At 54.7% G+C, this 13300-nt stretch overlaps 2 protein-coding genes across 2 annotated transcripts; one reads left to right on the forward strand and one right to left on the reverse strand.

Annotated features, from left to right (window-relative positions):
* Window positions 1-2882: 2882 nt before the first annotated feature.
* On the forward strand, window positions 2883-8641 carry LRP88_05356 (cytochrome P450; the record flags this gene model as incomplete). The annotated part of the gene is made up of 6 exons (XM_083241912.1): window positions 2883-3159; window positions 3400-4055; window positions 4588-5607; window positions 5656-5922; window positions 5970-6619; window positions 7219-8641. The coding sequence occupies 6 exons, from the start codon at window positions 2883-2885 to the stop codon at window positions 8639-8641; spliced, it is 4293 nt and encodes a 1430-aa protein (XP_083103060.1).
* A 58-nt stretch (window positions 8642-8699) lies between these two features.
* Window positions 8700-10114, reverse strand: LRP88_05357 (Bud-site selection protein; the record flags this gene model as incomplete). The annotated part of the gene is made up of 2 exons (XM_083241913.1): window positions 8700-9878; window positions 9929-10114. 2 exons carry the CDS (start codon window positions 10112-10114, stop codon window positions 8700-8702), a joined length of 1365 nt encoding a protein of 454 aa, XP_083103061.1.
* Window positions 10115-13300: the final 3186 nt, after the last annotated feature.

Consider the following 13300-nt stretch of genomic DNA (forward strand, 5'->3'; position numbering starts at 1 on the left):
ATGGCCATGCCTCTTGTGTCAAGACTCATCATCAAAGCAATGAGTGCCTGGCGGTGAAAGGAATCTTTGAGCCCCCTTACATTCGATCGTGAGTAGCGACCTGGCGGTCAAGATCTGATCTGTCTCCAGACATGCGCGTCCTTTCTGCTGATGGGAGATGAGTTGCGGCTAAACTTTTTAGCTTGGTCGAGAACCGAGTCCGAAGAAATGATATGATGATATGCTGCGGGGGAAGAAAGTCTTGCCTGCCGGCTCGCTCGTCTATGTACGGCATTAGGTACTTGGCACAAGGCATAACAATCTACCTAGGCCGCGTCAACCAGCCGGCAACTGCCGTATTTCCCAGTACATGAGGGAGGTATGGAGCCTAGTTAGTGTCCAACATGAGGAGTATCATGTCGCTGGCTCGAAAAATAGGCATCCTTCGTCAATCGGGCAAACTGTTGCGTGTCAGACGTGTCAATATCCCGTCCCACCTGACTAGGCTGCCCCCCAGCATCATCGCGTGGCTTCTGGCATTTTTTCGTGCCGCCCGTTTCTTAACGCCGGCCACTAGACAGCGCGCCGGCCGCTGTTTAGCGGTGATAAACAGGTGCCAGTCGAGGCAAAAAAGCAACGAAAGGAAGACCAGGAGACGTCAAGTGGGAAAAGGCGTGGGTGACAAGAAACGGGGCGAAATTGCCAAGAGCACCCTAGATCAGCCTTGCGAGTAAGTTGACAGGGGACCATGCCAGGGGTTTGACCCTCGCGGGTTGAGCTGAGCAGCAAAAGGGTAAAACAAGACGATGATCGTTGGGCTGAGACGTTAGGGCCCTGAAACCACACCATTCTGACGGAAGAAAGATCGGATAGACGTCATCTCAGCAGAGACACGAATATGAGAATGTCGTGTTGGCGGGAGATCTGCATCTTCATCATCTATAAACCGAGGTTAGTGGAGATCTCGCTAAAGCATTGTACGCGGATATACATGAATAAGTGGAGAGAAATGCACCCTTCAAGGGAGTCATCCATCGTGTCTTGACTGAATCTTTTGACATCGTAGCCACCATCGAGCAACAGCAACATAGGACAGCTCTCAAAGAAGGACAAGACAGCACCGCACGACCGCCGAAAACGAGGGTCCGATACGAGATCTTGAACAAGATTAGTTCCCGATGAGGACCCAAAGGCCAAGAAGAGGGAGACGGAGTTGTCGAGCCCACCAATGTTACTGGCTGCTAAAGATCACGACGGGTGGATTGCTGGAGATTGGCCCTTTTGCGCTGGGCCTTTTTTGCTTTTGGGTCCTGCATATAAAGTTACCATGTGGATGGGATGGCCATTCACCTCGTGGCACCAGCATGGGGGCTGATAATAGGCAAGGCCTGAGTCCCCACGACTCCGCGCCTCTAGGGCATGGCTAGAGCTTCAAGAAGCTTCTTGAAAATGAAGGTGAAGTAAGAACCGGGATTCAAAGCTTGGACTCAACAAGGAACCAGGAAGTCTTGCTCTTCAAACTCAGGGGATCTTGAAGCCACCACCTCATAAGAGCGACGAGGGCCAATCAGGAGTCGAGAAGAAGCGAGAGGCTGTCCCGAAAGAGAAATTCGTCTAAAAAAGCGCCCTGTGGTTTGCGGTTTGGCAGCAGGCCCACTCCCACCAGAGGGAAGATGCCGCGGCGTCGGGTTGATATCCCACGGACGGTTAATGGAAGCGCGGCAGACGATGGAACTTGGCTCGAAAACAGCAGATCTAGAGTCGTATGCGAGATGGGGAGGCGGCTTCGGAGGTTTCAAAGTTTGAGTCAATGGGCACCCGCGATGCACGGCCCGCATGGTGGTTGTGTTGGTCATGGCTTCCGGGAGAAGCATCAAGCTTGGAACTCCAAAGCTTGACGACGATGCCCCTTGCTGTCGTCGCCTCGCAACAGATGTGAGACCTCCCTGGTCCTCCGCAAAGTGACAGATGCGCAACAGCAATCAAAGAAGTAAAATATGCCCCATTCTGAGCATTGTGCGTTGCGTGCGGCGCCCAGGATGTCCCACGATAGGCAGGCTCGGCGTGTAGGGTGCGATGCCGGACCGCCCGGAGAGGCCCAGTTGACATCATGGTGGCCTGAAGAGTGAGAATTGCCCTCCTGATCGGGCAACCGGGGTGGGAGGCCACGAGGAGAGGGGTTGGCTTTGGACGGCGCCCAGGGAGGGCGTGAAATTCGATGTAGGAGATGAATGTTCCCGACACTGGGCGTGAGGCGCGCGAACGAGGTACGAAGTACTAAGGTAGGTATGTATAGTCAGTACGGAGTAGGCAAGGCAGAGAGCAAGGGCGCGAGCGCGGACGTGGGATAGGTGGCTGCTGAAGCAGAGAGAGAATGAGTTTCATGATCTCTAGCTCCCTTTTGTTGTTTAAGTTGGACAACATCCCCATCCGTGACCGCATCCCCAACACCCCCATACCACACCATTCCCCAGGATATGCCGCTCACATTCCGCGGTCTGAAAGAGAGCTGCCGTGACATGCGCAGATGCGACAGAGTTCGGACTGGACGGGATACGGGTTGATCGACCAGGCGGGTAACTTGCGGTTACGTTTACGCGGGCATTGATCGTCCGCAGGAATCGACACTCTTGACATACATCGCAGTACCGACAGATTGGGATCTTGTCTGCCGAGATTTGGTGCCAACACTGCGACAGGAGGACAGGATACTCGAGACAAGGTCCACGAAAAGCAGGAGAGGAGCGGAAGAGGCGCAAAAGCGCAGGGCTTTGAACAAGCCACCAGCAGCCAACCGTCATCACCCATCAACCACCACCTATCATTTGTCAACATCGGAACATAACAAACAGCCAAGCAACAGCAACGTCGCACAAGATCATCCCGTCGATACATACCCATCATTGCAAAACTCCGAGTCGACTCCTTCACTGCCCGCCATTGTCCGCGTCTGGCCGCTGAAACAGCCCGAGCTCGGCTCAGAAGACAGCGCAACCAAGCTGGTGGGTTCGGGCGTCCGCGGACTCCCTGTCAGATCCGCTCCAGAGTTTTGGGTCGCACGTACCACGCCTCAGTGCATCTCCACACGAGCGAATCTGGTTCGCTGCGGCTGGGGTTCCTCTTACTGGCTGGACTACCAATCCCTTGGCATTGTCGATTTGAGGATCGCTCAGAGAGAGTGTGGAGAACCAGGCTAAGGCTTGGGCTTGGAGTGGTGAAGGGAAAGACGGAGAAAAGGCAAAATAGGTCGGAGAAAAAGGTCGGCAACCCTGGAGGACTATTATCCCGTGTTCGGGGTGGGAGGAGTGGGTGAGGGAGAGGGGGAGGAACATGGGCAGGAGCCAGGTGCGATCGGGATCCCAACTCCAGCAACAGCCGGCGCTTTCCAGGCCCAAACACTAATACTGACTCTTGAGGCAGGTACTGGGAGATATCCCGGTCACGTGGCCACAGGCCAGGCCAATCCCGGCATCCGCAGCGGCGAGGGTAACACCTGGCGCAATTCCCAGCGGGCTGCGGACCCGGCAATAATGCCTTATGATGGCGGGCAATTCGTGCCAGCTCAAGGAGCGTCCACTCCTATTCCATTAGCCGTGCCCGTCCCAGTCCCAGGCCCCGTCCCCGGTCACTCTCACATCCACGCTCATCATCCGCATCCGCATCCGCACGCGCTTCCCTCACATCCGCATCACGCCCACGTCCACGCTCGCGCTCACGCCTCGGCCGGTGGCCCTTTCGGCGCGATGGAGCAGATTGAGACGCAGGCGAGCGACCTCAGGTTCCTCGCCCAGGTCCCCGTCCTGAATGCGACCCCGACCCCGTCCTCCGGCCCCGGCCCCGGCGTTGGGCCAGGCGGAACTCCCGGCGGCACCCCCGGCGTCGGCGTGGGTGCTTCCGCCGCGGCGGCTGCTGGCTATGACACGACGCCGCAACCACAGACACAGGCGAGCCCAGGTTCCGCCTCTGTCGGAGAAAATTCCGCCCCAAGCGTGAGTACGTCCAACGCAAACAAGCGCAAGTCGCTTGATGATGGATCTACTGCAGCGGGCAAGCAGACAAGAAGTAAGAGGAATCGGGTGAGTTGTCCTTCATTTCTTTGTGTCAGTTCCAGGTCGCCATGAAGCCAGAGTGATGAGATGCGATGACAAGATATGGATGAAGTGAGATGAGATAGGGCAGACAGCATGTGAGAGACACACGCACAGTCTTGAGTGGACACATCGTCGACCCGTTGTACTACCTACACTGATGTCGACTGTATGGTGTTGTCACAGCCTCGTCTGACTTGACACCATGCTCCATCATCTTCATCCATAAAATGTCACGCCATCTCATGTCGTCTTATCGCCTGGCCGACATCGATGCTTCTTGACACATGAAACACTTTGCTAACCTTCTTTTCTTCTCGTTGGTATAGTATATATCAATAGCTTGGTCAGTACACTCTCGTCTCATATCTCCCTCTCTCCGTTGAGGCGCTGTCCGCTTTGACACTGGACTTGTGCCAACAAGCCTTGCAAGTAGAAGCAAACATGTTGCTGACCATTCACGTACAGCAATGAGTGCAAACGCCGAAAAATAAAATGTAATGGAGAAACTCCTTGCCAGCGATGCGGCAATCTCAACCTCGCATGCCTGTACGCCCCGAACTGCTGCTCCAACAACTTCAAGGACTCGGATGACTTCAAGCAAGTCACCGCTCAGATCGGTCGTCTCCAAGACGAGGTTGTTTGGCTACATCAAACCGTCAAAGTTCTTCAATCTGAATCGACACGCCTCGCCTCCCTTAGCGATCGTCCCATGGCTCTGGGCACCTCAACTGTCGCCCCTTCACCCTCACAAAGTTCGAGTTCACTCAACCGGCACGACGGACTGAATTCCAAGTACGGTTCATTTCGTGGCCCAACCAGCATGGCTTTCAGTCTAGACGTCGCCAACAATACCATCAACAACATGGGCTATAGAGGCATCTCAGACGGGGACGAGAATGCCCATCACAATGATGGCCTGGGCATGCCGCTGTCTCACCCCTTGGATCCACTCCATGACTTCGACAAGGACGAGATGGTCCGGTTATGCCGACTGCATGAGGAGGAAATCGGCATCATGTATCCGGTCCTGAACGTGCAAAACGTTATAGCACATGCCAAGACTCTTGCGCCTTTCTTGGAAACAATGCGACACCAGAACCCCAGGGAACTAATCAACGATGAGAAGACCCTCCAACTCAAGATTATCATGTGCTGTGCCCTAGTCGTGGAGGAGCATGGGCACAGTGATAAGGCGATTCGGTTGTACGACAGCATGGAGTCGGTGCTGAACCGCAAGCTCATGGCTGAGGCTGCAGATGTTGCCACACTACCGCTGCTGGCTCTCGTCGCTGGCTACAGATTTTTATCGAATGATGAAGTTCTAGCGTGGCGTGTGATGGGCCAGGTCGCACGATTATGCCTAGAACTCGGCATCCACCAGAGGACGGGTCTGTTGAAGATCCAGGACGAGGAGGAGCGCAAGAATGCCCTGACGAGTTTCTGGTCAGCGTATGTCTTGGATCGACGATGGGCTTTCGGAACCGGGCTTCCTTATGTGGTTCAGGATGAGGAGATTGATTCACAACTGCCCTTTCCGGTCAGTAACCCAATTCTATTTCAAGGAGTCAAACTAACGACATTGTAGGATGAGTATCCATATCTCGTCGCCATGATCACCTACTCTCGGATAGGGGCAAAGGTTTGGCGGCAGGTTTCACATTTCGGACCAGTTCTAGCACGCGACTTGCGATCAGAAGAACTGGAAAGCGTGGACCAAGAGCTTCTGCAGTGGTACGAACAGATTCCCGAGGAGGTCAAGGTTCGCAACTGGGACAAGGAGAAGCAAATAACATCGACACCATCATATAACCTCCAGCGCCTGAGGATCTGGACATATTTACGGCTCAACCAGGTGAGTTGGAATAGAAGAGTAAAAGTTCACATCGCTGACGGTTCTAGATGCGGATCTGGCTATATACGCCAGTGCTACATAGCGCAACAAGCATCATGGCGCATCCGTCGCAATCAGAGCGCGTGGTGGACATCGCCAAGGATACGATTCGATATCTCAACCACCTAAATAACACGACAAATCTTTACCGCCGAGTTCAGGTCTTTTACCACCAATTCCTGACCTCGGCGATCGCAGTCGTTTTCCTCGCCTCGGTTCATGCCCCAGTCAGGTTCAGCGCCACCTGCAGAGAGGAGTTTTACATGGCGCTCGAGTTGGTCAAGGACCTTTCCGCCAAGAGCTGGGCATCGCGACGGCTATGGCGAACAATTCGTTCACTTAAAGACGTCGCGCCGCGGTTTGGGTTGGATTCAGAGGACGACCCTCAGTCCACGGCAGCATTGGGGATGATAGGGCTTGCGCGCGGCCAGCAACAACAGCAACAGCCGTTCCGCAAGCCGTCAGTGCCGGGCCAACAATCACAGGCAGCAACACCAGACTCGATGGCCCAAAACGGGAGCAGGATCGGGGCCGAGATGTCGAGGATGTTTGAAGGATACGTTGGTTTGAATGGGTTCCAGTACAATGGGAACGAGGAGCAGCAGCAAGGACCGGGATCAAATACTGATATGTCGGCCCCCGAGACGCCGGGAGGCATGTACGGAGGTGACGGAACTGTTTTTCCCCATTTCAGAGAAATGTACTAGTGATACCTGTTCTTGGGGGGCTTGGGCGAGGTTTGGAAGCATAAATGATATCCTCTGTATTGTTCGGCATGGAATGGCTCGCAGTATTTGAATACGCGCTGGGAATGGCCAGCATAGATTCCCCAACTAGGTACTGAAGTCATTAAAGTGAATAAGTACGGAAGTGCTACATCGCATGTTGGTGAAATACATCTAGGGTGCAATCTTGACCTGGTCAAGTTCCTCCGTCGTGTTCGACTCGGGGTAACATCATGTCCGATTGAGACATCCAACGTCGCACTCGCGTCTGGTGAGGCTTAGACATTTCGACTTTAAAAGCCATCAACACCACCGAGCATGACGCTTCTCAGCATCACGATGGAGAAAATATTACTTCTCATAGCCGTGGGCGTTATAATATTGGTGGTTAGGGAGAAGAGAACATCCAGGATCACTCGCAATGGGGTGCCTCTCAGGTTCGTAACATGACCTACGTCAACACTCCATGTTTCATCCCCTCCACTCACTATTTCCCTCGCCTCCATGAGCGTCAGACTCACCAGCTCGTCAGGAAACCTCCCAACACACTCCCCATTGTAGGGAATGGGATTCTCTTCTTGCAACCTCGTCAGCGCCTCTTTGCATGGTTTACCCGCTGCGAGCGGCTCTTTGGCTATGAAACCCTCCACATCTCGGTCCCATCCCTCCCGCCAGGCGTCATCATCAATGACCCGCGCAATCTGGATTTCATATTCAAGAATGAGGGTGTTTTTGAGAAAGGAGAGTTTTTTAAGCAGCGATCCTGGGATCTTTTTGGTCATGGCATTATCAATGTTGACGGCGAGTTGTGGCGGCTTCAGCGAAAGGCTGGCTTAAGATTCCTCGCTGCCCCAGCACTTCGGGCTCTCACGAGTGTGCGCTTACCCGAGTATCTGGAACAGGCCGTAAGGGGTTTGAAAGAGAAAGCTGAGACAAAGGAGGCTGTGGATTTGCAGGCTGTGGTGCACGAGGTTACGACGCAACTCATGGGACGGATGGCCTACAATATGGAGATGCACGCCGACGATGACTTTACTGTCGCCTTCGAAGACGCCTCTGGGGCTACTGCTGAGCGCTTCCAGAACCCGCTGTGGTCCATCACGGAGCTCGTCACAGGAGGTCGGATGCGTGAGGCCATCGCAACTGTCAAGGCTTATGGACGACGCATCGTGACGAGCGCTGTAGCTGACCGTGTGAGCGTTGGCGATGAAAAGGCCCAATCTGATTCACCGGGCAGCTTGATACAGTCGCTTCTTGACTCAATTGGCGACGAAGGCCTTGTTGCTGATGCGGCATTGAACTATCTCTCAGCTGGTCGAGATACTGTTGCCCAAGCCTTGACGTGGGCGCTCTATCTCCTCATGAGACACCCACACGTAACAGCTGCACTTCGACAATCGGTTCAGAGTCTACGTGACGAGGCTGGGGTTGCATCCGACAATCTTCTGGACCCTGAGCTCCTCACGCCTACAAGGTTGCCCTACGTCCTCGCCGTCTTCTACGAAACCCTCCGCCTCCGCCCTCCCATCCCCTTCGAGATCAAGCAAGCCCAACAAGCCACAACCCTTCCAGACGGCACCTCACTCCCCGCCAGTGCCATCGTCGTCTGGTGTGCGTGGGCCATGGGCCGCTCACAGACAACCTGGGGTTCAGACGCAGACGACTTTCGCCCAGAACGATGGCTGACGACCTCACCGTCTGGGGACATGGCCGTCACGCAACGCCCAGCAGCCGAGTTTCCCGTCTTTAACGGCGGACCGCGTGTGTGTCTGGGGAAGAAGATGGCAGAGCTCGTTGCGGTGCAGACGCTGGCGGGGTTGGTGCCAATGTTTGACTTTGTGCCTGCGTTTGAAGGGGAGAGGGTGAGCAAGAGCAGCTTGACGCTGCCGATGGAAGGGGGTTTGCCAGTACATGTGCGATGTAAGTCAACATCAAATGTTGAAAGATTATCGTAGGAAGTGCAAAACAAGCATACTTTTATCTACCCTTGGTATCTCTATGTAAACAGTACGCTCAGTCAAACGTAATCTTTGATCCTGCAAACGTCGCCGTCTTCTCAGACGCCTTTGCCTGTTTCCTCGCGGCCCAGCTGGGATGCAGCGGACCCTCGTCATCCTTCTTGGTCGGCGGCCTCTGCACCTCAGGCTTGGAATCGCCGGCCTGTCTGGTGAGCGGGTTGCGGATGCCCTTCTTCCAGGGCGTGCGCTGCTGCTCATCACCTCCTTCTACGGCGCCGCGCTTCATATCCCAGCCCGAGTCGCGACCTCCGCGTTGCTTGGCCGGTCGCTGGAGGTGCTTCGCCCTGGTGCCAAATTTCTTCTCCCAGATGGCCTGGCGTTGGCGCTGGCCGAGGCGCTTCTTGGAGGGTGCGACATCCACATCTGAGGCGGATTCGGAGCCTGAGATGTAGCCGCCCATGAGGGACGGGAGAAAGGTAGAATCGCGAGGGCGGGCGGGAGCCGTCTTGTCCTTCTTCTTCTTCTTTGCCGGGGGTGGTGAAGGCGAGAGAGACACTGAGGCTTGTTTACGAGCCTCTGGTTCGGAATCCGAATCCGAATCGAGCTCTGGCTCGGCGTCTGAGCCGGAGACGGAGATGTCGTCGAGATTCACCTTCTCCTTGCCCCTGAACTGTGCGAATCGCTCGTCGTCAAAGTCTTCGTCTTCGTCCGAGGAACCGCCTAGCAGGTGTTCGTACTTGGATAACTCTTTCTCCTCTTCAGCCTCGTCTTCGCTGTCCAGCTCGTCAACGTCCTGAGCAGCTGTGTCGACATCCGAGAAGCCTTCAAACTCCGACTCGTCGTCGTAGCCATCCTCCTCTTCCTCTACTGATGCCAACACATCGTCCTCGGGAGCTTCCTTCTCCACCTTGGTGGCCTTTTCTATCCGGTCAGATGGCTGCTCCTCCTTCTCCTCCCTCTTGGACTTGCGTGATCGCTTCGCTTTCTCGGGAAGGGGGACGTTGAGTGCTTGGCACACGGCGGTGACGGCGCGGTCGACGGCTTGCTTCACAGGCTCTCGGTTGTACAGTCCGCTGGTAACATTATGCAGGGCGGCCTGCTCGTCGGGGGACAGCTCGGGCTTGGGGACGCCGACGCGGATCTCTTCGGGCAGGTCGGGGGACGCGGCGAGGGTCTTGACCTTGAGGAGGGACGAGTACATGTGTGCGCGAGCGGTCTGGTGGAGGTCGAGCGACTATCAAAAGGTCAGCCAGCAGTAACAAAGCATACCCAAGAGGCAATCACCTTTAGCACAGTCACCTCCCGTTCCAATCTCTCCTTCTTGTCAGGCCCGATGCCATCCTCTCGAAGCCTCTTGCTGAGCCTCTGCCGCTCAAAGCCCTTGGCGGACTTGAGAGCTCGAAAGACCTCATTGCATTGCTTTTCGAGCTTGTCGTCCAAGCTGGGCTCGCCGCGCTTTCGCTTGGGCATGTTGTGTGTTGTGCGATTGGGCTTTTTATGTTTGACTTGGGGTTCTCGCTTCCGCAGCTGTCGCAAAAAGTTGACATATCGGAGCCGCAAAGAAACGTCTTGTGGTGCGAGAAACCGCTGATTACTGTGCTGACCCTGCAGTATCTGGGTGCAAGCACAGTGCGAAGCTAATAATGCGGGCCAGGGAGCGGCCTCATCCTTGCCTCAACCCACATGGAGATGGTGGGGGATTCGGCGATGCGGGGGCAGATGCGGCACCGCATCGTCCCGAACGACTTCATCACATGGTTTAATAGTTGTTTTCTGTATATTCAACGTTTTGTGTATAATGATTGGCTCTTGTCTTATCTGTAGAGACCTCTACGGTGTGAATTGGGGTGTGTGGCGGGCAGTGGTCAGTTTCAAACGAGTTCTACTGGCTGAAGGATCGTGAACTGGAGGTATCGTGACTTTTTACAGCTGCGAGATCCCGTGGCTGTCTGTCAAATTGGTCAATTGAACTAGTTTAAGATCCTTGGCATCATTTTTATATAGACACTATTGAACCTACCATTAAAAGCTGATGTTGAGCTCATGTCAGTTGCAAACCGGTAGTTGGTCTCACACAAACTCAGTTTTACAGACATGTACTCAACAAAACGACATTGCTACAAATTTGCTTGCTGGTACCTTCCTGGGCTGGCTGAAAGTGCTGCTGCTTCGACATGTGAGATCACAGGCTTCATCCTCTTCGAGTCCAATTGAGACGGCCTCAAAGCTGATCAACCGGAACATGCTCCCTGGGATTATTCTGCATCAAGCCCTCGGGCATCAACCGAGATCAAGACCGGCAACGCATCCGCCGGTTACTGGCCGTCAGCTGCGATGGTCGTCCATGAAGCCGTGTTTCAATGCCCCTCCTCCCTTGTCAAGGCGGAACATACCCGGAGGCCTCGTAGGCCGCCCAGCTATTCTCGAGGGAGACGAGAGATGATGCAGAAGGATTCGCTGCGTCAGATTGCCACCTGCTCGAGTTTCTAGTACGTCATTCGAGTTGTCGACATTGAGTGAAATTCCCACGGCAGTGCTCGGTTATGGTGTTTCGACAGATTGGAAAACTGGACACCTTGACCCGGCGGTGTATCCGACAAGGTCGAGCACGTCTCGAGTATAACCTCGGATATAGATGAAGTAGTTGCTGCTTCGCCTCTCTCTCTGCCTGTCCTCCCTGCCAAGAAGTTTCCCGAGCTGGCCTTTCATCTTTCTCGGCACCTGCTAGGACGAATAGATCGCCGAGATGGGCATGGGGGTGCATCGAGTGGTGGGCATCCTTGACGGGGTTTTTCTTGTTCTTTCATTGAGTGAAATCCCTGGCCGTGGCGGTTCCAACGAGGCGGGTTGGACACCGCGCGGGCGAGACATGGCTGGCACGTTGCTATATCTCGCGTCCCGAGCGGCCTCTTTTCTTTTCCCTTGCTCGAGACGCCCGGCTCGGCATCTTGCCGGCGGGTCCCCCCATCTGTGAGAGATGCAGCGTTAGTTACGGAGTTCCACTAACAAGCAGCGACGTCAAATGGAGAGGGAGGGCGTTGACGATTCACGCTCCAAAGAGCCACGGCCAGGACGTGAGAAGTGGAGCGGCCCGAGTGGAGAGTTGGCATGGATCAGAGACAAGGGAAGAGAGAAAGCCAAGAAATTCCCGCAAGTTGAAGTCCGGAAGGGGGTCCACTCGGGGGGTGGTTGAGATCCCAAAGTTGGAGCCGGGTAGAGGCCCAAACTCAGCCACGGGGTCTGGAGTCCTGGGGTTGAAGATGTCACAAATGATTTGATGATGGAACGGTGAGGGAGGGGAATGGGCGAATCATGACCGCGCGCTGATTCAGCGTCGCCTGATGGGCTAGCCAAGGCTGTAGACGAAGATCCTGTAGGGCTGGTCCAGGCCTCGTTCTCTTCGCACTTTGAAAGCCGACCACCCAACCAGTTTGAGGACAGAAGTGAAGCGTTTTGTATTACCGACTCGACCTACCCCTATAGCTGACGGCTTCGGAAACGTGGTTTCCTTCGGACGGGACGTCCGAGGTACGACATCTGGCGATGTCGCGTTGTTGAACGGTCAGAGTCGGGTGATTTCTCGGGTCGAGTCTGATATTGGGGGGAGAACGGGCGCAGACCATGGGGCAAGGCAGCGAGACCTTGCTTGAAGGCTCACTTATTGATATAGCTACCCAAAGAAGCATCTCCACATGGGAGTTTGGTGAGGCGTCAATACCCGTCTCTTACCGGCGGCATGGGAGAAGCAGTGGGATGGGCCTGTGCCCCCTTGTATGACATTGGGTTCCCTTGTATGGCAAATGGAATGGGGGCCAACGTCGTCTATCTCTCAACGGCACCGGGGAAATTCACAAGACGTCCGCCCAGCATGATCCAACACGCAACGACCGGGAGGGGGAGGACATGGCTGCTGCGGCGGTTTAGGAGGAACATGAGGGCTTGCATAGGCAAAGGGGGTAAGCGCAGATTTCTCATCATGAGAAGCTGGAACCCCCAAAAAACGAGAGTGCTACTGCTACTGTGTCAGTCATGATGATGACGCCCGTAAAAACAGGTCCCTCGCTACCCACACGACCCCGTATCCTATGCAAGATGGCGTCCCCCAACGTGTCAGGGGAGGTAGGTCCGAATGCGCCGGAGATGTCATGAGAGATTTCAGACCCCGCGACAAGGACCACCAAGATAAGCACTGGAGAAGAAAAATATCTCGAGATATTGGGGTTTTGGACTAGGGCTGAGCTCATTGGGGGTTGGGGTCTTGGAGATTTCTCCAGGGGTTTATTTTTTTTTTTTTTTTTTTTTTTGGCCTCAACTCCAGGAGGTTCGGAGTCGAGGGCCGAGAAGATGTTGCCATATTGTTGAAGCCCCAACCTTCACATGCCTGTCTATTTGTTGTTTTTCTGTTTCGTTGGAAGGCTTATCATGGATGCTCATGGATGTCTTAGTCCTTGACCTCCTTTCGGGCTCGGTCATGTCGACTCCGAAGCTTGTTCCTCGGAAACATCTTCCTCGGGGCCGGACTTGCAGAGACGAGACAGACGACGACCACACGTAGTACCTAATATGGATCATGATGGGCCTTGTCTTTCACCCCCCAAGAACCCCACAAGAATGGGCCCAAGCTCTGTAAAACGCACGCTATCTCAGCTTGAGGCT

This window comes from Fusarium phalaenopsidis (assembly GCF_050370095.1).
Source record: "Fusarium phalaenopsidis strain FUZ10S chromosome Unknown contig_32292, whole genome shotgun sequence".
In the NCBI taxonomy this organism is placed as follows: Eukaryota; Fungi; Ascomycota; class Sordariomycetes; order Hypocreales; family Nectriaceae; genus Fusarium; species Fusarium phalaenopsidis.